This window comes from Lactuca saligna, chromosome 4, assembly GCF_052625555.1.
Source record: "Lactuca saligna cultivar CGN05327 chromosome 4, ASM5262555v1, whole genome shotgun sequence".
Classification (NCBI taxonomy): domain Eukaryota; kingdom Viridiplantae; phylum Streptophyta; class Magnoliopsida; order Asterales; family Asteraceae; genus Lactuca; species Lactuca saligna.
Window position 1 is genome coordinate 37,044,936 of NC_136420.1, and position 25,655 is coordinate 37,070,590.

The following is a 25,655-nucleotide window of genomic DNA, read 5'->3' on the forward strand; positions in this document are numbered from 1 at the left end:
TCATGCACGCATTCGAATACGCTGAGTGTACACTCTAGTACACCCTGTGTACTTGCTTATCACATTTTCTCTAACAAGGACCAAAATGTTCAAGTACTCAAAAGATAAAGGATTATAAGATATACCTAAACTTGGGATGTTACAGTTAAGCTCCATTGCTTAAGCATGTATGATTTGAGAGAAGAAAGTGAGTTATATAAAATAAAAGAGAGAGAAAGTTGCAAAAAAGTTGTAAGAATTTTGGAGCAATCAAAGTATGAAGATCAAAAAATCAAAATTCTAAAGAAATCCAAAAAGTTGAAGATGCCAAAAAAAAGGTGATGAATTCGAAGAAATCAAAGGGCAAATATCAAACAAGAGATGAATTTAGAAGAGCCCCATTGTGGTATCAAAGTTGTAATTCTTTCTAGATCATATGTATGCTTGGGTAGCTTAACCAAAAATACCTTGAGGTTAAGAAAGATTTCTAAGGATGGATCTGGAGGGTTGCAAAAATCAGTGTCGTATAAACTAAGGGGTGAAGGTTAATAAGGATTGTGAGTATTTAGGTTAGGAGGTTTTGAGGAACCTTAGACACACATATATGCATTGAGGTCTTGGTATAATGGCTGAGTTCAAAATAGATTGTCTTATGTGATATTGGTGATGAAAGTTTAACTTAAAAATTTTAATTTTGCTTCAGGGCAAGCAAAAGATAAGTGTGGGGTATTTTGATACTATCATATTTATACACATTTTTAGCCAATATTTTAATACATTTTAAGTAATATTTTGGTTAATTGCAGAGATATGTGATACTTATTGAATTAATTTACATTTTGTAGCCAATAAGGACACTCTTGAGGAATAAGGACCATAAGTGACAAGCATTGGAACTTTGGAGGATTGGAGCTTAAAAGAAGAAGATTTCAGCTGAAAACCCAAACTCACGATGTGAGGAGGGAACTTCTAGAATACTAGTATGTGGAGGCTGAATCTTATACGATACATATAAAAACCATGCTCATGACGTCAGATCAGTCCCTCATTAATCCAATAAGGTTGCATAATTCGCAGCCTTGTCATTTGTTAGTTTTTTCTTGTCACCTTTAAAAATCCCCCACATACTCTTGTTTGACAAGAAATTCTTCATAACATAACTCCAAGATGCATAGTTCTTGCCATCAAGTTGGGTACTAATAAACTGAAGATAATCATCTTTGGGGGCCGTATTTCCAATAACAGTTAAACAAAAATAACAAAAACAAACAGCAGCTACGAATAACAACAACAACAATCAAGATCTCAAAATCAACAAAATCGAACAAATCATACCAAGCAAAATACAGAAACAAAGCATGAAATCGATCCGCACAATGTTGTGCATGCTACAACTCATCCCTAAAAAACAAAAATACAAATGATTAACCGAGCTTTGATTTCATGTGAACTAACAAGTAAAATATATAGAACGGCTAGGGTTTTGTATTATTATCAAATGAAAAGTACAATTACAATGAAATAGAAATGCATAATTTATAGACTATTTGATTAGAGTTTTCTCGCAAATAGACCAACATAATGTGATAATACCCAATACAAAATAAAACCCAAATTTTTATTAGGCTAACACACGAAAGGTATGCATCGTCCATATTTCCATGACTTCATATACACCTTGAGCATTAGTCCACCTCTCTCTCAAATAGGGTTAGCTATTAGGCAATGGATATACATTCAAATATTGTATTTATCATATAGAATATTATCCTATAGTTATCAGGATTCCCATTGTACTGTTTTTATATAAATTGATTCATGAATGAGAAAGAGGCATTGATTCATTCCAACTAACATTGATACATTCATCTTTAATATGATTGTTGTACCCTTAAGACATACCATATATGGGTAATTTCCAGCTTGGGACTATATTTAGTAGGCCTCAATCTTGTATTTTCTTGTTGTAAATGATTTGTATCATATTCCGTTTATTAATTCAATTATAACATTTTCATTTGTTCATATTGTTGTTGTAATTCTAATTGTTTACTTTAGTTATAAGGCTATGGGAAATCGTCACCACCAACTCACCACAAAGCGTTGACACCTCTACGTTACGTTAGCTTCACCACCAACCCACTAGACATTGGAAATGGTTACCACTCCACAATTTTCTTTTATTTATTTTTACTTTTTTATGATTAAATTAAATTAAAACATAATAAAATATTTTACATTAATTGAAACCACATTACATTGATTAAAAAACATAGAAAATTAAAGCTAAAAAAAATTAAAGCTAAATTACTATAAAAAAACATTATAAAAAACATAAAAAAAACCATAGAAAATTAAACCTAAATTACTAAAAAAACATAGAAAATTAAACATAAATTACTAAAAAATCATAGAAAAGTAAACATAAATTACTAAAAAAACATAAAAAACCATAGAAAGTTAAACCTGAATTACTAAAAAAAACATAGAATCTAGTTACGGTATTTGTCGATAACTTCTTGTTGAAATTTTAAAAATGCTCTTAAATTTTCTAGGTCAAGATTTGATTGCGGCACCGTATTTAAAATTTGAAAATCGGTGAGTGCTATTTTTCTTAGACGAACTTCCTCCGTTGATTCAAATTTTCTTTCTAAAATACTTGGATTTTTGTCTATTTTTTCCTCTAGTACATTATCGTTGGTTGATTTTTCCGCTTGAAGAAGTCCTCTTTCTCGTTTTGTCCCGTCTCGGTAATCGACAAAGTTGGACGTCCGGTGGACCCTCCCCTTCGGTGGCGTCAAACTCATCATTAAGGTCGAGGCTAACACCAATGTGCGACTCGGGCGTTCTTGCCCTTTTTTTGGAGCCGGTGGTAGATCCTGAATACGCCGTATCTGGATAAATGACCAATTTTGGACCCTTACGACAAACTTTCCACGTTGTTTGGTTGGCGAATGGTTTACAATTGTTGGTAATTTTGTATTGGTACAACACGGTTAATAAAATATTGAAATCGTTACTACCACTTCTATGCACATTTTTAAAATACGTCGTTAAATTTGGTGCAAGCCGTTCGAAGGTCACGCTATTTTGCATTGAACAATTCGTATGTCCACTTCGTTTGCCTTCCTAATAAAGCGTGGAAGTGGTCTAAAACACGATTCCAAAAACTTTAACCCGTTTGCGCCTTGCCGACATCCCCGTCTTGTGAAATGAAAATCCAAGTTTTTGCTAAAGTTTCCTTCTCCTCTTCGGTCCATTGCGTACTTTTCTTCTTACTTGGATCTTTTGATTTTTTGTGCCGTGTACGGCTTGATTTTGTTTCTTCAACCCGTTCGTCGCATTCGTCATTGTCGAGGTTTATAGGTTGAGATTGAGATAATTGAACTTGAGATGATTGTGAAGGTTGTTGACGTTGAAAAGTTAGGGTTGAAATTGCGGAGAAAATTGTTGAAAGACTTGAAATTGGGGTTGATTGAATTGTGATGGTTGTTGTTGTTGTTGATAGTAGTGTGGGTGGTATGAAAGATTGGTGAATAGAGGCTGTTGTCGGATTGGATATGTTATCAGCTACGATTTGCTAATGGATCATTTGAAGTGTTTGGGATGGGAAGGATATTTTGATTTGGATCCATAAAAATATATGATGAAAGAGTGTTTTTTGTTAAATATATGTGTTTGTGTTGAAAGAATATATATATATATATATATATATATATATATATATATATATATATATATATATATATATATATATATATCCGGTAAGAAATTTTTTTTGATAGGAAGCTAAGAAAATTTTTTTCGACTTATTTTTTGGCGAAAAAAACAAATGAATCACTAAATGAATCAATAATAACATGATTCACCAAAAAAATCCCGAAAAAACATTTCGATGATTCATTTTTATGATGATTTTGTTGATATCCACTAAAATTATCATAAAAATGAACTTTTTTCTTACCTAAAAATGAATCATGAAGGTGTTTTTTTTGAAATTTTTTCTTGTGGATCATGTTACTTTTGAATCATCTAATGATTCATTTCACTTTTTGCTAAGAAAATATGCATTTAAAAAAAATTGTTACATTCCTACCAAAAATTTCTTTCTTATTTGATCTTGAATATATATATATATATATATATATATATATATATATATATATATATATATATATATATATATATATATATATATATATATATATATATATATGATTGGGCATCTCATTTTGACTGTTGGGGGAGGGGCGCTGGAACATTTCGACCATTTAAGATTATATAAAAAAAATCATTCAATTATTAATAAATTTCTCTCTCTCTCTCTCTCTCTCTCTCTATATATATATATATATATATATATATATATATATATATATATATATATATCTATATATATATATATATATATATATATATATATATATATATATATAGAGAGAGAGAGAGAGAGAGAGAAAAATTTATTAATAATTGAATGATTTTTTTTATATAATCTTAAATGGTCGAAATGTTCCAACGCCCCTCCCCCAACAGTCAAAATGAGATGCCCAATCAAATCACTTGTCTTCATCCGTCTTCACGCTCACAAGTCACGCCACAACAAGAGCACCAGCCCGAGGGCGGTGTTTACGCGTCTTGGGGGGCTCCACGTCAGCCTCTCACACGTCTTCTTGGTACCACTTCGGGTAGCCTAACACTTGGCAAGTAGTGCTATGATACCATCGAGGCACAAAGCAACATATTTCCACAAACCAATCCGTATATATTGGGCAAGTATAAATTCATTCAATGTGAAGTTCCATTTTGTAAGAGTTGAAATGCTCTTTTTTTGGTAGTTCACGATTCAATGTGAAGTTCTAGTAGAAAATGCCTTTGCACTATAAATTCATTCAGAGTTGTAATATTAAATTATTCAAAGTATAAAACTTTGGTTTTATATATGTCATTTATTCGGGGACAAAAATTCACACAACATTACAAAAAGTGGAAATATTAAAAACGTGCCGCAAAGGGTACGTACATGCACTTGTTTAGAACCCCGCTGGCTTAGATGCAATGAAACTAATACACTGGACTTGACGGACATTATCAAAGCCAATAATACGAATAAAGGCATTTGGGTACTCCTTCTTGCATTCTTCAAGCTCCTTCAGCACCTGAGCCGAATCAGTGCACCCAAACATTGGCAGCTTCCACATTGTCCAGTATCTTCCATCATAGTACCCGGGCGACCTGTGGTTCTCACGGTAGACAAACCCATGTTCCAGTTCGAATTCCAAACAAGGAACCCATTTGCTACGAAGAAGATAGTCAACTTCCTTAGCCAATGAGGCCTCAGACAATGGTGGCAGGTATGAAAGAGTCTCGTACTTCTTCAACCCGAGTGGTGGCCACACCTTCATGCACTGCACCCTGCCGCCGTTGGTGGGGAGGGAGGAGAAGCCAGTTTTGGCCTGTTTGGTTGCCGGAAAAGCTGTGGTAGACTTGAGACCGGTGAACGGAGCCACCATGGTGGCTTGAGCTGGGACTGCTCTGCTCATGGTGGCGGTGGTGGATGAGGAGAGTGAAGCCATATTTTACTATTTTAATTGGTGTTTGGAACTGATTAAAATGAGTTGGTTTTGTGCGATCGTTTGTAGGTATATATAGAGGTGAGAGTAGGATGGTGATTTCCATCTAAGGGACGAAATTCAATCCATCGGATAAGTGGTGGTGCAATTTTGAACGGTGGATGATGAGGGTTCATGATAATACATGCATATTCCCACACAGGATCGAAACATTTGGATAGATGACGATAAACCAAATTTTGATGGAATGCCATGCGAGTTTGTGACGATCGAAGGCTCATGACTCATCCCATCATTTTCTTTTTGTTTTTATTTTCTTTTGGGGATCCTATTTTTAATAGCATTCATGTCTTTGGTTGTATGATAGAAAGAATTTCAGTCTATTCTTAAAAATCATGTGTTAGAAAATGGTAAGCCACAAATAATCCTTGTTATCATCCGATGCTAAAAAGAACTGGTTAATTTAGTGGTTCTTCGGTTTTTCCATTATCTCAATCTTATTTCTAGTTAACTATTGGATGGAATTGAAGGCTTATTTATTCAATGGGTATTCTATATTTCCATATTTTAATTATCCTACAAAATCATAAGACATAGAGCGTGTCACCGCGTCACAAATTTATTCATGTAAAAAAATTTAATTTATGCTTTATCATTTTATGCAAAATTGTTTAATCGTTTTATCAATTTATACAAACTACATTAGAAATGCAATTACATCGATGTTAATATATATGATTGCATATTTCATCTGAACTAAGTAGTCATTATGTTGCATGAATTCGAGGACTATTGGATCTCTTCATAATTCATATAATAATTACAAATTTTTGGATAAAAAATATCATTAAAACACAAACACACGTAAGTTCTTTCTTTTCATAATCGTATTTAGTTTGTGTTAAAGGGAAATTAATAAAATCAAGAGCTTTTATTGACTTATATATGTTATAAAATATTGGTCATGTGATTATGTCGTTACATGCCCGTAGGTGTCGCAGTCATTTATGTCTAGAAAACTCGATTGCATTATCGGGAGGGAAACCAACAAGATAAACAATGGGAGGTAAAGCTTCGTCCTTACACATGGAACCTACAAAGGTCTTTTCATTTGAGCTCTTTTCCATGATAACTAATAACCATTACTTGTAAACATATTGCATTATTTTTTTCAAATGTTTTTTTTTCATAATTGATTTTAAATAGCCGTATTTTATTAATTTTGAATATGATTACAACTACAAATTCATATAGTATATATGCAGTGAGGAATAGACCTACAAATACACATACTATAGTTACCAAAAAGTGAATCATGAACTACGAGATGTCAAAATAAAAAATAAAAATCAACTTTTATGAAACTGGAAATTTGGTTTGTAACTAAGTTACCAAAACCAAAAGGTTTCTAACCAATCGGTATCAGGTATTATCCTTTTTCCTTAAGATTGAAGGTTCAAGGCTCATACTGAACATAAGTGAGGTTAACGAATAGATTAGTTTTGTCATTGAAAAAAAAAAAGACTAAATTACCCAAAGTCCGAATATGTACGGCTTGATTAGTGAAATTATATTGCCTAGCTCTCATTGCAAGTGTTACGACCAAGGTAAACATTCAAGAACTATAACAATAACATAAACAAATGAAAATATTATTATTATTATTGCACTAATAAAACAAATAAATTACTACACGAAAAATACAAGATTGAGGCCTGCTGAAGATGGTCCCAAAACACCAATTGTTCCGCTTCCCAAGCCCAATGACCACAAGTAGGGATGAGTAAATCTGAACTAAGAAACCGACTCATACATAAAACCAACCCATATAATATATTTATGAGTTGAACCTAAGAAGCCAAAAAACCGTTAAAACTGACTTCAGAACCCGAGAAACCGAACTGACCAGAAACCGATCCTATTGAGTTTTGAAAACCAGAAACCGACTATTTACGGTCTGGGTTCGGTTTAGATCTAAAACCGACTTAAACCGACCCATACACGATCCTAACCACAAGTCAAGCCTACTAAAATTCATGCCGGATCCATTTAGGCAAACATTAAGTGAGGAGGCTTATAAGGACATGAAATTTTCATTTTAGTTTTTATGTGAGAACAGCCTCACTTAATAAACTTTCAAGTTCCAACACTAGAACTTGTTTTTCTTACTGAATAATGACTCGACATGTCTAAAATATGTTGCACAATACTAGAACTATGATAGGAAGAACCTGTTTTAATAAAATAAAATAGTACTGACCGGTTTGAGTTTTGGCATTTTTACCTCTTACTCGAGCCCATAAGATTGGGGGTTAAATACGTCAATGTGCACCCGGTTTTTCAATAAATTGAGCCCACAAAATTTAATAATTGTTAGGCCAAATTCTTAAAAACCCAAAAATAACCCTTTTAAACCACTAAAGCCTTAATCCCATTTTCTATTGAAATTTGACACAATTAATCTGGTCGAGATACTTCTTTAAACATTTATATATTTATTTTAGGGAAATTCAGTAATTTAACCTCTATAAACGATACTTTTGACAAAAATTATAATAATAATAAAAGAAAATTTGTAAAATAACCATATTTTCCGGAACACATTGTTCCCTAGAGGTATCCAAAATGTCAGAGTACGATTCTGGACCATGGTTCTGGAATACATTTGACTTTTTTTCTTTTTTGCGTGTAAATTTTGCTTTCATAGAATGTAATACATGGTTTTGTAATACATGGTTCCACATTATAATGTATAAGTTTTGCTTTCATAAAAATAAAATGTATAATTTTTGGTTTTATAAAATATAAAATGCATTTAAAATGAACAAATAACTAATAAATGCATAAACTAAATAAAGGATGTGTCTATAGGTCATATTACAAATACGATGTTCAAATTATCTTTGTCCTTGTACCCCAAAATATTTCTGCTAATCATTTTCTATAACCCATAGCCCATACACCAGTGGTTTTAACTTCTATAGAAATCGTTTTCCCAGTGATCAACACCTACAGGAACCAATACAAAAACACCCTACATTCCCCTCTACTCCCAATCTGTTGTGGTAAGTCTAGGGTCTTTTCAAGGATCATCTTGAAGCTCTCAAGTGGGATTGAATCAGTTGATTTGATACCTTAGTAGTTGACTTCCACTAGTAGTTTGTGGATGCGGGCTCTCATATCTATAAATCAATCCTTATTTTCCAAACAGTGGCCGCCCTTCCAATGACTATCGTATATAGTCATTTGGAATGTCTTTAAATCCAAAACACTCAAAAACTAATGCGTATGTGGAATATTGATTCGGATGTAAAGCTACAAAAAAAATTAGAAAAAATTAATTAGCATATAAATACTCAGGTAGTTTAATCCAAACTAAATTATACCATATTACACTGTGCCCAAGCTGGGTAAAGGGATCTGCCAATCATGTCACTCTAATCAAATATATCAGCGTTGAAAGCTGACGACACGACCGTCTACCGAGTATGATCCGCTCTACGCTCTAGCAGCAATGAGATCCACATCATGATGTGCTGCCAATTAATTTTTTTGCGGTAAAGTAAGTATTGTTATTAGAAGCGTATTATGTAATAAACAAATAATTATATTACTTATATCACATGACAACAATCATGACTATCCGCATATAATCGTGTCCAAACAACAGTCAACCATCCCATTCTTTATATACACTATGTATGGTAGGATTTAAAAGATTGTCCAACAATGCTGGTTGTTATCGTGTAACACCTTTCCTCTTCATTTGTATCCACGGTGAGAGGCGTTGGCGGTGGTGTTTTGTATTCATCCCGTGGAATCTATTTTTCATCTGATGAGTATTCAGCGGTTGTTCAAGGCCGTCATTCAGCGTCTTTTCGGGGGTGCTTAAGACATAATCATGCTCCCATAACTCATTGTCATTGTAGTATCCATGTACGGTTCAATAATGTATACTTGTAAACAATGCAAAAACATAAAGACCATGAATGATGAAATTATTAAAAATGTACCTCCATCCCCTTCGAGGTACCAAAATCGTCTCCAGGAGTCTTACTGATAAGTTTTAGAACCATGGCTAAAGTAGCCTCATGCTTTGTTGAACGCTCATCCTGAGACCGCAACGACTCGAGACATTCTCGGACCTCATTTTTCAATTGACGAACTCGTTCTGCAAGTCACTAATAATTCAGTCTTTGTCATTTAATGGATCCGCGGTCGGCGGTGGTGGTGGTAGTGGGTGAGATGGATCATCTATCTGTACCTTCTTTTCTCAAGGCTCATGTAACGCCCACAGATCCGGGCTAGTCAATTTAGAGGCAATAGGGGTCAAAAATAACTTTTCGACAAAAGATTATTTAGAATGAATAGTCTTATCCAAGTTTTAGAATATGTCACAAGGTTTCCGTACATATAAAGAACGCCGAAATCCGAGTTATAACGAAGAAGTTATGGCCCGCCGAAGTTTTACGGCAAAACCGGCACGGCACCGAAAGACGTAAATAGTGAATTTACGATAGAAGACATTTTAGCCTTAGAAATCTAAACAAAAGTCGTAGAATATGTTAAACTAAGAGCGTCGATAAAAATAACACCCAAATCTGACTTCGTATGAGGAAGTTATGATTTTTCTAAGATTCGGCTTAGCAGTGTACAGCCCGAAACTCGAATTTTAGTTCGAGCGGTTTTTGGCTTACGTGAAATAAATGAGAGTTGAAGATCTCATTAATAGAAACTCAACGGTAAAAAGACAGACGAAAATGGAGTCCGTATGAAGGAGTTACGAATTCTTCGCGGTCATTTAACAGTCTAAACGCCTCGTACTGTTAAATTTAAGATCGGTCGAGAATTAGCCGACGGAGTCAAAATGAAAGTTGTAGATATTATTTTTACCTACGCGTGGATATAAAGAACGTCAAAAATGGAGGTCGTATGTGAAAGTTACGGATTTTAGAAGTCGGAAGTGTGTTGTGCGAAAATGGGTGATGTGGCACAATCTTGGCCATTGCTTTCTCCCCAAGTCTTGCCACTAGATGGTGACATGTGGCACCAAGTTCAACCATTTTCACCCTATAAATACCACCTCTCCCACCCTCATTTTCTTCACACCTTTCCCATTCTTTCTTCTCTTTACTCTCTCTCTAGAACCTCTCTCTAGCCCCGAAATCCCCCGAAAAGCCTAGGGAACCTCCCTAGCACGAGGCAGAAGCCCCGGAGTGCTCAACGGCTCCGAGAAGAAGAGCTTTTCGGCTCGAAAACGCTGTTCCAAGCAAAGCCTGGTTTTCTATAAAACCCGCTGTAAGTGAGCTACGCCTACGCTATTTTTAATATAGTTTTTATTTAATTATATTAACGTTATTAAGAACATATAATAAATACTTGGGCTATTATTATGGGTTATATAAGTATTTTTTTTTTAACGCTTATATAATAGTAATAATAGCTAGACTATTAATTAGTCTCGGCGAATAATAGACTAAAATCTATTGGTGATAATACTAGGTTTCGTCGAAGGAAATTATTTTAAAGTAAACGAAGCGCTGTCCGAGTACCGAGTCACCACCTTCTCAGGTGAGCGCATAGTCCCTTTCATGAACATGATTTTAATACAAGTATTGATTGAAGTATTAATTATATGTTTATGTGCGAGTTAATTGATGTTGCTTGAAATTCGTGTTAAAGAACATACCTGATTATATTTGATAATTTAGGATAAAGAGTAGACCTAAATTAAATATGAGGAATATTGGGTAGTATATTCTTACGAGTACAAGTGAGTTAAACTCAGAGAATAGAAGTTAGTATATGTCACTTATCCAGGAGTATGGATTAGACATAGTCATTGTCCCTAGTCCGAGAATATGGATTAGGCATAATCATTCGTTGTTAATCCGAGAGTATGGATTAGCTATTGTCCCTAGTCCGAGAGTATGGATTAGGCATAATCATTCATCTTTAATCCGAGAGTATGGATTAGTCATTCGTCCCTAGTCCGAGAGTATGGATTTGGTAAATTCGTTCATTTCTGATCCGAGAGTATGGAGTAGGTAAAACGACTAATCTTAGGTCCGAGAGTATGGATAGCCTCGTTGCGAGAATCGACGGGGTGGGATAAGAGTTGTTTATATATATGTATGCTGAAATTGTATATTTTGTGAATTTTAAACTATATATATGGTATAACATTGTGGGATTGAAATCCCTATGTGCTCACCAGGTTTTCCAACCTGACCCACTCAGTTTATTTATATCACAGGTGTTGATATGAAGTCACATTACACTGAGAGATTTAAAGAGATGTAGATCACTAGTGTAAATAAATGTAAGTTCTGTTTATCCTTATGTTTCTGTATTAACGATGACATCCCAAATGTTTTAAAATGAACAAAATACGTTTCTTCGAAAATGTTTTACAAACGTATTTATCATGTTTTTCTGGGAACAAATTCCGCAACATTTTTATTAAAAGAAGTACTCTGATTTTTATAAAACATAAACAAAATCGGTCTTTTCTGGCCGTGATTTTGGGGATGTCACAGTTGGTATCAGAGCATTAGTTTAAGCGAACTAGGAATATGGATTTATTTCTAGACTTAAACTTAGAATGCTAAGCGATGATTGTGAGGTGTGAGCACTAGCTTATTTTAGGAATTATGCCTAAAATGCTTTTATGTGCTAAATACTTGTGCCTGATATGCTGTTAGTTGTTCGGATCTATGGTCTGTTGCCGACCGGATCTGGAAACCTTATGTGTTTAGGATTCTAAACGTACGACTATGATATTAGAACTAGCATATAAACGTTTCGGAGTGATAAGGATGATTTAACCGTCAATCCTAAGTAAAGATCTAGATTCACCTTATTCGGTGTATAGATCAAGATGGCAAGAACCCGTAGCGGAAACGTGAATGCAAATGGGAACAGAAACCAACCCCCAGTGATTGAGCAAATACCGGTGATGGAAGCCACCGCTGAGCCAGTCACAATGGCCGGAGTGCAAACGATGATCCAAGCGATGTTGGATCGTCAAATGGAGGAAAGTAGACGTTTGCTCCAGCAAAATCGTGAGGAAGCCACTATTCAGATCAAACAGCCCGAGTTGAACGAAGGGCAGACTGAGGAAGGAAACTACAGTGGGACTGTTGGTCAAGTCAACCCACCAATAGTTCGACAAAACAACCAAGATGACGAGGTTGAGAGGAATGGATGCAAGTACAAGGATTTTCTGACTTGCAAGCCATCGACTTTCACTGGAAAGGAGGATCCGATCGGGGTCATGGATTGGATCTCGGAGATGGAGTTAGCCTTCATGACATGCGGTTGTAGAGGGAAGCTACAGACCACATTTGCAGTGCGTCAGTTTCGAGGAGGCGCTGTACGTTGGTGGAATACCTTAGGGAAGACTCTGAGCCCTAATGAGCCTCTGCAACTGACATGGGCAGAATTTCTGGTGCAATTCAAACGAAAGTACTGCTCAGCTTAAAACCTGCTTGAGCTAGAGAACCAGTTTCTAAGCCTGAAGAAGGGAAGCATGTCAATCGATGAATACACCAACAACTTCACAGAGAAGATGGAGTTCGCCTTGCGTCTTGTTCTGGATGAGCTGACGAAAATCGACAAGTACGCAAAAGGACTTCCATGGGAGTACGCGGTGCCAGTACGTCAAGCACCTACTCTAGAGGCAGCTATCTGGGCTGCCAAGTCTGTCGAAGATATGATCAAGGGAAGAGCCTCCAGCAAGATGGAGGTTGGCGAGAAGAGAAAGTTTGAAGGATCTTCAAGGTCCAGCGAGAAGAGAAAATTCTCGAAGTTTGAAGAAGGAACGCAATGGTGTGACAAGTGTAGAAAGAAGCACATCGGGAAATGCTCTAAATATACGACATGCTTTAAATGCGGGAAGACTGGTCATTACGCCAGCGAATGCACAACCAAGAGAGAAGTCTGCTTTAAGTGTGGAGAAGAAGGACACTTCAAACAAGACTGCCCAAAGAGAAAAGGGGCTACAAAGCCAAATGTGCCACCAAAGCCAAAGGCGAGAGCATTTCAAATGATCCTTGACGAAGCAGATGACAATGCAAGGATTCAAGAGTGAAGGCTTGACATCCGAGGATCGAGTTATGGAGTAATCATGTAGATAGTACCTCACGATGTAGCCCGTTAGAGGCATAGTCTAGGGTGAACTTGAACACCTATGTAACAGTTTCAAGAAATAATATAAAACCCTTTGTTTTTTTATCTGATGTGTTAAGTTGTTGTATGGTTTTCTTGTATGGTGACTTGGAAAAACTGCAGGACAATACTTGGGACGAGTATGAGTAGGTGTGAATGGTAGTAGAGGCCTATACTACCGGAAGCACAGGACTCACACTTGGATCAGGGAAAGTCACAAGGTTACCAAGAAGCCAGTAATTGATTTCGTTTTATTCAAGTATGCCGTTACCATTGTTTCGGCAATGACTAAGAAGATTGTTGTTATCCCGACCCTAGTGGTCATATCACCTTGAGTCCGACTACGATGAGTAGGTTACGTGGTTCAGAGAACCAAGTTTGATATAGCGTCCGACTTAAACCAAACGATTAAAAATCAAAGCGATCAATAGAAGTATCGCGCTCGTTGGTAGCTAGAAATGCTACATGTTAAAGTATGATTATATCACATTAGAACATGAAGGAAGGCTTAGTCTGTTTTAGAATTTAAGAGACCTGAGTCTAAACGTACATCACAGGATGATACGTCATAATTTGGAGTCTAATATGAGGTAGAAAGCAGGTGCACGATCAAGTACTACTTACAATCAATAAGTCTAAGAGATAGATTTGAAGGAATAAAGAAGTTATAATTATTACCTAGGATGAAGAGATGACGTATGGAGTCATTATACGATCCTTGTTTCGTTGATGATTCCGGGACGTAATCATCCTAAGGGGGAGATAATTGTAACGCCCACAGATCCGGGCTAGTCAATTTAGAGGCAATAGGGGTCAAAAATGACTTTTCGACAAAAGATTATTTAGAATGAATAGTCTTATCCAAGTTTTAGAATATGTCACAAGGTTTCCGTACATATAAAGAACGCCGAAATCCGAGTTATAACGAAGAAGTTATGGCCCGCCGAAGTTTTACGGCAAAACCGGCACGGCACCGAAAGACGTAAATAGTGAATTTACGATAGAAGAATTTTTAGCCTTAGAAATCTAAACAAAATTCGTAGAATATGTTAAACTAAGAGCGTCGATAAAAATAACACCCAAATCTGACTTCGTATGAGGAAGTTATGATTTTTCTAAGATTCGGCTTAGCAGTGTACAGCCCGAAACTCGAATTTTAGTTCGAGCGGTTTTTGGCTTACGTGAAATAAATGAGAGTTGAAGATCTCATTAATAGAAACTCAACGGTAAAAAGACAGACGAAAATGGAGTCCGTATGAAGGAGTTACGAATTCTTCGCGGTCATTTAACAGTCTAAACGCCTCGTACTGTTAAATTTAAGATCGGTCGAGAATTAGCCGACGGAGTCAAAATGAAAGTTGTAGATATTATTTTTACCTACGCGTGGATATAAAGAACGTCAAAAATGGAGGTCGTATGTGAAAGTTACGGATTTTAGAAGTCGGAAGTGTGTTGTGCGAAAATGGGTGATGTGGCACAATCTTGGCCATTGCTTTCTCCCCAAGTCTTGCCACTAGATGGTGACATGTGGCACCAAGTTCAACCATTTTCACCCTATAAATACCACCTCTCCCACCCTCATTTTCTTCACACCTTTCCCATTCTTTCTTCTCTTTACTCTCTCTCTAGAACCTCTCTCTAGCCCCGAAATCCCCCGAAAAGCCTAGGGAACCTCCCTAGCACGAGGCAGAAGCCCCGGAGTGCTCAACGGCTCCGAGAAGAAGAGCTTTTCGGCTCGAAAACGCTGTTCCAAGCAAAGCCTGGTTTTCTATAAAACCCGCTGTAAGTGAGCTACGCCTACGCTATTTTTAATATAGTTTTTATTTAATTATATTAACGTTATTAAGAACATATAATAAATACTTGGGCTATTATTATGGGTTATATAAGTATTTTTTTTTTAACGCTTATATAATAGTAATAATAGCTAGACTATTAATTAGTCTCGGCGAATAATAGACTAAAATCTATTGGTGATAATACTAGGTTTCGTCGAAGGAAATTATTTTAAAGTAAACGAAGCGCTGTCCGAGTACCGAGTCACCACCTTCTCAGGTGAGCGCATAGTCCCTTTCATGAACATGATTTTAATACAAGTATTGATTGAAGTATTAATTATATGTTTATGTGCGAGTTAATTGATGTTGCTTGAAATTCGTGTTAAAGAACATACCTGATTATATTTGATAATTTAGGATAAAGAGTAGACCTAAATTAAATATGAGGAATATTGGGTAGTATATTCTTACGAGTACAAGTGAGTTAAACTCAGAGAATAGAAGTTAGTATATGTCACTTATCCAGGAGTATGGATTAGACATAGTCATTGTCCCTAGTCCGAGAATATGGATTAGGCATAATCATTCGTTGTTAATCCGAGAGTATGGATTAGCTATTGTCCCTAGTCCGAGAGTATGGATTAGGCATAATCATTCATCTTTAATCCGAGAGTATGGATTAGTCATTCGTCCCTAGTCCGAGAGTATGGATTTGGTAAATTCGTTCATTTCTGATCCGAGAGTATGGAGTAGGTAAAACGACTAATCTTAGGTCCGAGAGTATGGATAGCCTCGTTGCGAGAATCGACGGGGTGGGATAAGAGTTGTTTATATATATGTATGCTGAAATTGTATATTTTGTGAATTTTAAACTATATATATGGTATAACATTGTGGGATTGAAATCCCTATGTGCTCACCAGGTTTTCCAACCTGACCCACTCAGTTTATTTATATCACAGGTGTTGATATGAAGTCACATTACACTGAGAGATTTAAAGAGATGTAGATCACTAGTGTAAATAAATGTAAGTTCTGTTTATCCTTATGTTTCTGTATTAACGATGACATCCCAAATGTTTTAAAATGAACAAAATACGTTTCTTCGAAAATGTTTTACAAACGTATTTATCATGTTTTTCTGGGAACAAATTCCGCAACATTTTTATTAAAAGAAGTACTCTGATTTTTATAAAACATAAACAAAATCGGTCTTTTCTGGCCGTGATTTTGGGGATGTCACAGCTCACGGGTAAGAGATTGTTTGGGTGATGGTGTTAGGGAAGGTGCCCTGTGAACTTCAGTATTAGGAAAATCAGGGTGATCAATCTATGTCGAGCTAACAATCCACCATTCGGCACGCATCTCATCTTCTGTCTGCTCCAACTTCTGTACTAGTCTATTACCCTGCTAACAAAATTATAAAATTATAAGTAAACATAAATTATAAAATAAATAAATATGTAAATAATAAAGTAACCATACATCGTCGATTTCTAAATACTGGTTGCAGTGAGTCTTTTGTAATAGCCTCGGTTTTGACCATGCAACAGACTGATGGATCACATTCTGTTATCGGGTACCAAACGAACTATTCACCGAAAAAATCTCCAAACTCCATATCTGAATGTTAGCAAAGAAATAAATAAATAATAGTTAGAATGATAGCAAACATAAATAAATAATAAAATTTTCATCATATACTTACCTTAAAAATCATATAAAAACCCCTATAGGGTGTAAGTCTATTTTTGAGGTTTGTTCTCTTTCGGTTCTTTTGGATATATAAGTTTTTTAACTTTATTGAATGCAGTACAAAGTTGTTTGTACAACTGATCCAAAAGTATCCTCCTTCATGGATATCTGCCACATAAAAATTAGTTAACCATTAAATTTCTATATATATATATATATATATATATATATATATATATATATATATATATATATATATATATATATATATATATTAGTAACGATAAGTATTTATAATAAATAACTATAAAATAAACGACATTATATATGTTGAATTCATCAAGGTTGGATAGCAAAGCGAAATAATCTTCTGTAACAGGTTATTTAACCAACCAACCATTGAAACCCTTCTCTAACATGTATAGAAGACATACACGAACTGCAACCTCGTCCGATAATTCATTTATGAATTTTGAAACACCTTCGGAACGTGGTCTAATTTGACCAAGACATTGGCAGGACCATAGGAAAGACACAAGAACGGAAGGCGGCGCCGGATGCAGAATCAAGAAAATAGTCACCAAACTGGAAGTCGTTGATGAGTCAAAATTCTTTCTTCCTAAAAGACAGCCCGTAACCCCCAATCTTGAAAACCATTTCATGTAGTTGGCTTCGGGGTCGGTGATAACTTTGTGGCAAAAGACGTAATATAGAAGCAAAGGATTCTCATCTACATTAGAAATGTCTAACCACCTTCCGAAACATGTATTTTGGAACATAGTCTCGCATTCAGGTGTGTTTCTGAATGTCGCAAGAATTTCCCCGCTAATTTTGGGTTTACACGAGAGTGTAATTAATGCATCAAAAACCATGTCGTGTTGCACAAATAAAAAAGGCTTTATCACTTCATTCTAAAATGAAATGATTAATATTCCGGAGCAGTTCTAGACCTGCTCTTCATGTTCTCGACGAGTTCATCGTGTTCTGGAATAGTTCTTTGCATTCCGTAGGCTTCTAGAATAAACTTTTAAGATCTAGAATACGACATTTCCATGTAAATCAACAATACCTAAACATCTAAACTACTTTTCAGTTGGTCCTATAACAATGACATCTTTAATTTAAACTCTAAAACGTTTTCAGCTCATTCCGGAGGTGGTCCACGAATTCCACAACAATAATAGTAGAAAAATAGGAGCCTTAAACAAACAAAGAGAAAATGAAGAACGTACCCGTAAAATAACGGGGTCGTAGTGCACGTCTTCCATGCCGGAGATGGGTGTCGATGCGTGTCGAAGAAGGGAGTTACGTGTCGGAGTCGAGTCGAAATCGAATTGGAACGTCAGAATCGGAATGTGCCTTTCTGGAATGAAGTCGCCACCTCAAATTATATTCCAGATTTTGAAATACAAAATCCCAATCCATATCATATACGGTTGATCCGGAATAAGCATTCCGGATCCAATGCAATGGGTTGGTCATCCGAAAAATAATCTGGAATTCGTTATGGAACGACCCATTCTAGAATATGTGGTTATTTTGCAAAATAAACAAAAGGTTAGATTACTCGATTTACCTTTATTTTAATTAGAATGAGATGAATTCGATTTATTTTGGGATGTTAAATATATAAGTGTTTCCAAACTAAAATTTCAAATTCAAAATTATTGAAATTAAGGTCTTGAAATGAAAATGGCAATATCCAAATACATTCAAGGTTTTGAAAACTGAAGACCGAATCGAATGTCATACCGGTTCGATGGTTCAATTGGTCCAACATATCAAAAACTGAATGATGTCATAATTACGTTATTATTAATTTTAATTATATAAAAATACAAAAAATGAAAATGGTAATAAGTATTTTTTAAAATTCTCTGTTTTACTGCTTCGACCACACCGGTTTTTACTAGTTCAACCGGTTTTTACCGCATGATAGATGAATTTTTGGCTTCTAAGAACAGGTCCTGGTTCCCGGTTCAACCGTTGAACCGACCGTTTTCGGTCTGGTTTTCAAAACATGGAATACAACATGCTTATATCCAATAATTTTTTTTTTAATGTCAACTAATCTAATCTTAAACTACTGTAAAATTCACATGTCTCTGACAAGACTTGAACCTTCAACCTCAAAGAAAGATGACAACACCTAATATCACTGAGTTAGAAACATTTTTCATTAACATCAAATTTTGAACACGACACTAGATAACTATTGTTGGTGATTTAATCACCAAATATATTTTAGTGTAATGGATTTAACAAGTGTTTCAAAAATAGTGTTTTGTTGGCACACAATAGCACAAAAATCCTTGAGGTCTTGGGTATTACCAACCCAAACCTAGATTTCAAAAGTTCGGAAATGATTTCATTTCTAACCTAAAAAAGAATGAGACCATCCTCCTATGGAAGGTTTTGTGATGGTTCTTATCCTATTGGGGCATGCGAAATGATTGATTGATGTGACGGTTTGGTTGCCTCACAGTTTTCAAGGAAAAAGTGTTCATCACTTTTCAGACGTGACAACTTTTAAGGCAACTGGTCCATTTTTCAAGGGTATACGTGGCATGAATTTATGGCTAATCGCTTCAAATTCGAATTTGAGAACTAAGTATTAAAGGATTTTAGGGGTTCTATTTTCAAACTTTACGACTCTTGGCTGAAGTTTTTCCCCAAATTCTCTTTCCTTATACTTATCTTTTCTCTCAAATCTTCAAACCCTAATAATGGCTGAAATTGCGCATGTTGATCCTTCACAAACAACTGATGATGCTTTATCACAACTATTGTTGAAAATCCAAAATTCCAACTACATGGTAGATCTGGATATTACGAAATATCCCAAAGGATTGCAAATGTTGATTCTTTCTCTTAATCACTCGGTTCTATCCACCGCAAGGTTCTAAATGGCATGAGGCGTGGCGTGGCGGCAAGGCCAAGCCTCAAGCTTAACGAGCCATGGCGAGCCATGATGTTTTTTCAAGGCATGATGTAAGGCGGGAATTTTGCATTAATTTAAAATTATATTACCACATAAATATAAATTTATATTAAATATAACTACTTTTAGCAATATTAGTTCAATAACTAATAACAAAAAGTTAACAAAAACCAAAATACTTGTATCTCCGATTAGAAAAGACATAACAAATAGCAAAAAACTGTGTCTCAAACGAAAAAACACGCGCCATAACAGGCCATAACGCGCCATGGCGCGCCATATCGCGCTTTGCCACACGCCACGCCTAACACCAACGTTATAAGGTTTTTTAGTAACGGCGAAGCCACGCCTCATACCATGGCGCACATTTTAGAACACTGATCCACCGTAATGATTGCTTCTTTCTCCATTCCAATGACCTGGTTATCTTTGGCCCAATCTACATCTGTTTTCAATAAGACTTCCAAAGTGGTTACCTTCCAGTTAACCAATAATAAGAAGTACAAGTTAACGAAGAAATAGTTCGCTCAAATCCAAAGGATTCCCACTGCTGAGTCTTATTATGAAGTTACCAATGAACAACTGATTCACATGTTCAATAAGATGGGTCATCAACCCCAACTCGCCCCGATAAGTCAATTTAAAAAGTCTTCCTTACATTGTATGTGGAATTTCTTATTTGAGATTTTTCTTTGATGCTTGACGGGTCGAAGTGTGGGACTGGATAAAGCTAAACTTGAGGTTTATGCTATGATCGTTGGCCTTTATTATGATCTATCCGTCGATTATGCAACCCAACTATGGGAGGAGTTTGGTGCCGGTATTTCCCATACAAATGTCGCAAATGGCGTTTCGTGTGCACATTATTGGAGTCTGATTCTACAGAAGGGCTATGAGAAATAAAGGATTTTTGTTTCCGCTGAAGTTCCTAAAGCTAAATTTAGGAACTAAGTTGGACTTAATTTATTTGGGTCCCCAAAACTGTATGCCTATAAGAGTTGCATAAAATATGTTCACCCGTATTCATTGCTGCCAATAAGTCGTGGCCCATATTGCCCCGCTTTGGGCTGGTTTTGGTTATGTTAATCTCACTAGTAATGTTTTATAGTTGTAATGATGAAATTAGCCGTTCTTTTGATGTAGTCTTTGTCATGTACAAACTCTCTACGATTTAGTATGTTGTGTGTCACGTTAAGCTTTTGGATCTCTATGTTGTCATTAATGTGATCATTATCAACATCACCGCTTTCATGCACTTCCTACACAACCACCACCTAAAGAATCAATCTCAATGGCAGTTGAATTAACCAAATGCTCTTCTATCTTCCATGTGGTGTCAACTTTGTGGATGATGTAGATCATCACGTGATAATTTAAGATATTAGCCCCACTATCATGAAGAACTCTATGGTGAGCAAACCAAAAAAAATGGACAAGTGGAAGGTCGCCTTCAAATGTGGGCTCCACCTTAAAACTTGACTATATTAACTTTTAATAAATAAGTTTTTACAACTTTTGGAATCCATCTCCAAAAATTTTATATTCCAAAATATGATTCAAATATTTGTAAGTAAGATTAAAATTTTAAATTAAAAAAGATTTAAAAAAAAAAAAAAAAAGAGTTTTAGTTGAGTGGAGTGGAGTGGAGTGGATTGGTGCAAGGATGGATGCCGGCCAAATCAGCACCACGTTCGTAAGATGATTTGGCGAATCCTTTTTCGAATACGACACTTTCTTCTTCGCTGTTCTACTCACTCTCCTGACTCTCTTCACGCTCCCATTTCATTCATCAAAACTCATTAGCCTTTTTGCTCTTCATCTTAGATCCTGCCTTTTCACCCGTAAGATCTCCCTCTCTCTCCTTCTCTTCTCTCTCTGGATGTGTTGTCTACATCTTTTCTGCTTTATATAACGCAGTATTTCTTGATGTCATGAACTGTTTTCATCAGATCTCAATCAGGTATTGTTTGTTCACCAAGTGACGATCGATTAGACATGTCGAAAGCTGGAGCATTTGATCTTGCATCGGGACTCGGTGGCAAAATTGAGAAAGATGACGTCCTTTCCGCCGTCGATAAGTATACTTCTCTTTATAAACTGCTGAATCTATTCAACTTTTTAAATTCGCTGTTGTTAGGTGTATGTGTAATTATGTCGAGATCTGTACCACATAACTTAATGCTCTTTCACAATTCAAATTGATTTCAACCTTTTCAATTTAAAACTCAAACCATATGAAGCAATTGTACAACATATAGTCATATACAATAATGTTGCTTTCAATTTACATCGAAATCGATGCATCTTGCATGTCGCAACTAGCAAGTACAGAGATCTTCCTCAAATCTACAAATGCAGAAATCAACTCTGTTTAAATATTGGTTTTCGTTCGTTTTTGATTTTAACATAGGTATGAGAAGTATCATGCAAGTTTTGGAGGTGTGGAAGAAGACAGAAAGGCTAACTACACTGATATGGTGAGAAATTCTTTCTGATTTATAAGAATGCTTCGATTGATCCAAGTATATAATCTCTCTTATCCATTCTGATCTGTTTCAGGTTAACAAATATTATGATCTTGTCACTAGCTTCTACGAATATGGTTGGGGAGAATCATTCCATTTTGCCCAAAGGTTAATATCTTATATTCTTGTTCTTATTCTTTAGTCTTTACTCTTTACATTATCACCTTATCTCCAATCCAACAACCAACATCCAACTTTTTATGCAGATGGAAAGGAGAATCACTTAGAGAGAGCATCAAGAGACATGAACATTTTCTTGCATTACAGCTAGGCTTGAAGCCTGGACAAAAGGTGTTGGATGTAGGATGTGGAATTGGTGGACCTTTGAGGGAAATTGCTAGATTTAGGTAAACTAATATTATACTCTCATAACTCATGACTAGTAATTCTGCTTTTTCTGTTTGACTTTTTGACTATTTGACTTTGTTCCCTGCTTCTCACAGCTCAACATCTGTTATGGGCATAAACAACAATGAATATCAGATATCAAGAGGAAAGGTAAACAAATCATCTTATTTATGTACTACAATAGTAGAATGAATCATAAGCTTTTCTTCAAAACTTTTAACCTTTTATGGTTTTTATAATTTCTAGGCATTGAACCGTGTTGCAGGAGTAGACAAGACATGTGACTTTACAAAGGTCTTGTATTTTATATTTTTATTTAAAAGGGCATATAGTTTTGATGCATATGACATGACATGATTGTTAATTGTTATATATATATATATATATATATATATATATATATATATATATATACAATGTTACAGGCTGACTTCATGAAGATGCCATTTCCTGATAACAGTTTCGATGCAGTTTATGCAATTGAAGCTACTTGTCATGCTCCAGATGCGGTATGTAAATGCTGTTTAATTAATTAATATCAATTTTACTATATTTTAAAGTTTTATACTATATATAACTATAATGTTATATATAATATAAGGTGGGATGCTACAAAGAGATCTTTAGAGTTTTGAAGCCTGGCCAATCATTTTCTGCATATGAATGGTGCATGACTGATGCATTTGACCCAAATAACCAAGAACACCAAAAAATCAAGGTAAAACCAAGTCAAATACAATAAAATTATCATATTATGAAATTTTAAAATAAACCCATTTTTAAAAATTGAATTTTGATGGTTGTAGGCTGAAATTGAGATTGGTGATGGGCTTCCAGATATAAGGTCAACAAGACAATGTCTTGCAGCTTTAAAAGAAGCAGGTTTTGAGGTGAGTAGAAATGTAGAATCCAACAACAACATAATAACTACAAGTTTATTATTATCAACACACCTAATCTTTAAAAGAAAATGATTAATTTTTTATTTTTGTGGGTATGAATTAAGGTTATATGGGAGCAAGATCTTGCAAAAGATTCACCTGTTCCTTGGTTCTTGCCTTTGGATACGAGTCATTTCTCTCTTAGTAGTTTTCGTTTAACTGCTGCTGGACGTTTTATTACAAAGAATATGGTAAGATTTGTTGTAATTGGAGTATTTGTTGTCTTGAAAAATTGTTAATTTAATGAAATTGTTTTGGATTTGTTTTTAGGTGATAGCGCTTGAATATGTGGGACTTGCTCCTAAAGGAAGCCAAAGGGTTCAATCGTTTTTAGAGAAAGCTGCAGAAGGACTTGTTGCTGGTGGAAAGTGAGAATTTATTTACTTACATTTTAATTACCTTTAGTTTAATATCCTTATATGATTAAGTGAAAGAAAAAAAGGGAATTCGAAAAAAGATGAATAAAATCTTGTTTTTTTTTGTGGCAGGAAGGAGATTTTTACACCGATGTATTTCTTCTTGGCTAAAAAGCCTGAATAGGGAGGTGTTTTTGTTTCAAGTGGTAGTGTGTATTTATTATGTTTTTAAATTTTAATGGCGAACTTATGGGAGGATGTAGTTCTTTTTTTGACAGTGGTAGTTTGGTTGTGATTTTCTTGAAAGTTTGTTGCTTGGTAGAGCTTGTTTTTTGATGAATGATCTCAGAATTGAATCGGAATTATTAATCTTTGCTGTATTTTTTTTTTCATGTTTATCAACTTCTCATCCAGAAGTGAAATGGAACACAAGTGGTTTCAAAAAGCTACGTGTTTTGTTCTTATTGATAACATTGTTTTTTGATTGTAGATAACCATGTAAGCTCTTTGCATTATGGTAATTTAGTTTTTCTTATTGGCGTCAATTTCATCGCAATTATGTTTAATCATAGCATTAATCTCTAATTAATTGTAAGGTACTGTTTGTTTTTTCGAAGCAAAAATTCATAAAGTTTGCGGACCATCTCTGCAACTCTTTGCAGTAGAAGAGGTGGATCAAACGGCTGCGGACTGTAATAAGAAACGTGTTTGTTTTTTTAACATTGTATGCTGCTGTAGATATTAAAAAATTAAAATAAATTGATTTTATAATCAGAAAATAATTTTTTAATATGGAAGATTTAATAATATATGATATTTTGGCAAGAATTTATGATATTTCAGTAAAAAAATAATTATATTTTAACAAAAAATAAAGATATTTTAGCATAAAATAATGATATTTCATCAACAAATTATTATAATTCAATATAAAAAAAGGAAAAAAAAAATTCAACAAGAATTAAAAAAAAAAACAAAAAACAAAAAAAAAATGTGAAATAAGATTTCAACAATATACAATCAACATTTTAGCAAAAAAAAAAAAAAAAGAAGAAGAAGAGGTTGGAAGAGATAGGAAAAGACAAAACAAGTGTTGCGCCAAGAAGAATATATGCATATGTATTTTAATCCGAAGATTTCTAAAAAACAAATAGTTGCGAGGTCTGAAAATGTTTTTTTTTCCAAAAAAAAAACAACACTTAAATCTCGACCCCCAAGAATCATATCTAGTTTTCTTCATTATTTGATTAACTTGGACAAAATTAATCTTCTTCTCTGGGATTACTTGATTATTGTTGAAATTGTGTTAGTTTTATGGACCATTTGTGTTCACAAACAAGCACAACGAGT

At 35.0% G+C, this 25,655-nt stretch overlaps 1 protein-coding gene and 1 pseudogene across 1 annotated transcript; one reads left to right on the forward strand and one right to left on the reverse strand.

The window, feature by feature from the left end:
- Positions 1 to 4,890: 4,890 nt before the first annotated feature.
- On the reverse strand, positions 4,891 to 5,582 carry LOC145041612 (ribulose bisphosphate carboxylase small subunit, chloroplastic 4 pseudogene; annotated as a pseudogene).
- A 16,217-nt stretch (positions 5,583 to 21,799) lies between these two features.
- LOC145041613 (cycloartenol-C-24-methyltransferase-like) lies at positions 21,800 to 24,685 on the forward strand. The gene is made up of 13 exons (XM_078989747.1): positions 21,800 to 21,976; positions 22,085 to 22,213; positions 22,546 to 22,612; positions 22,695 to 22,768; positions 22,867 to 23,007; positions 23,104 to 23,158; positions 23,255 to 23,302; positions 23,434 to 23,517; positions 23,610 to 23,726; positions 23,815 to 23,898; positions 24,015 to 24,140; positions 24,220 to 24,317; positions 24,438 to 24,685. The coding sequence occupies exons 2-13, from the start codon at positions 22,131 to 22,133 to the stop codon at positions 24,487 to 24,489; spliced, it is 1,029 nt and encodes a 342-aa protein (XP_078845873.1). The 5' UTR covers positions 21,800 to 21,976; positions 22,085 to 22,130; the 3' UTR covers positions 24,490 to 24,685.
- Positions 24,686 to 25,655: the final 970 nt, after the last annotated feature.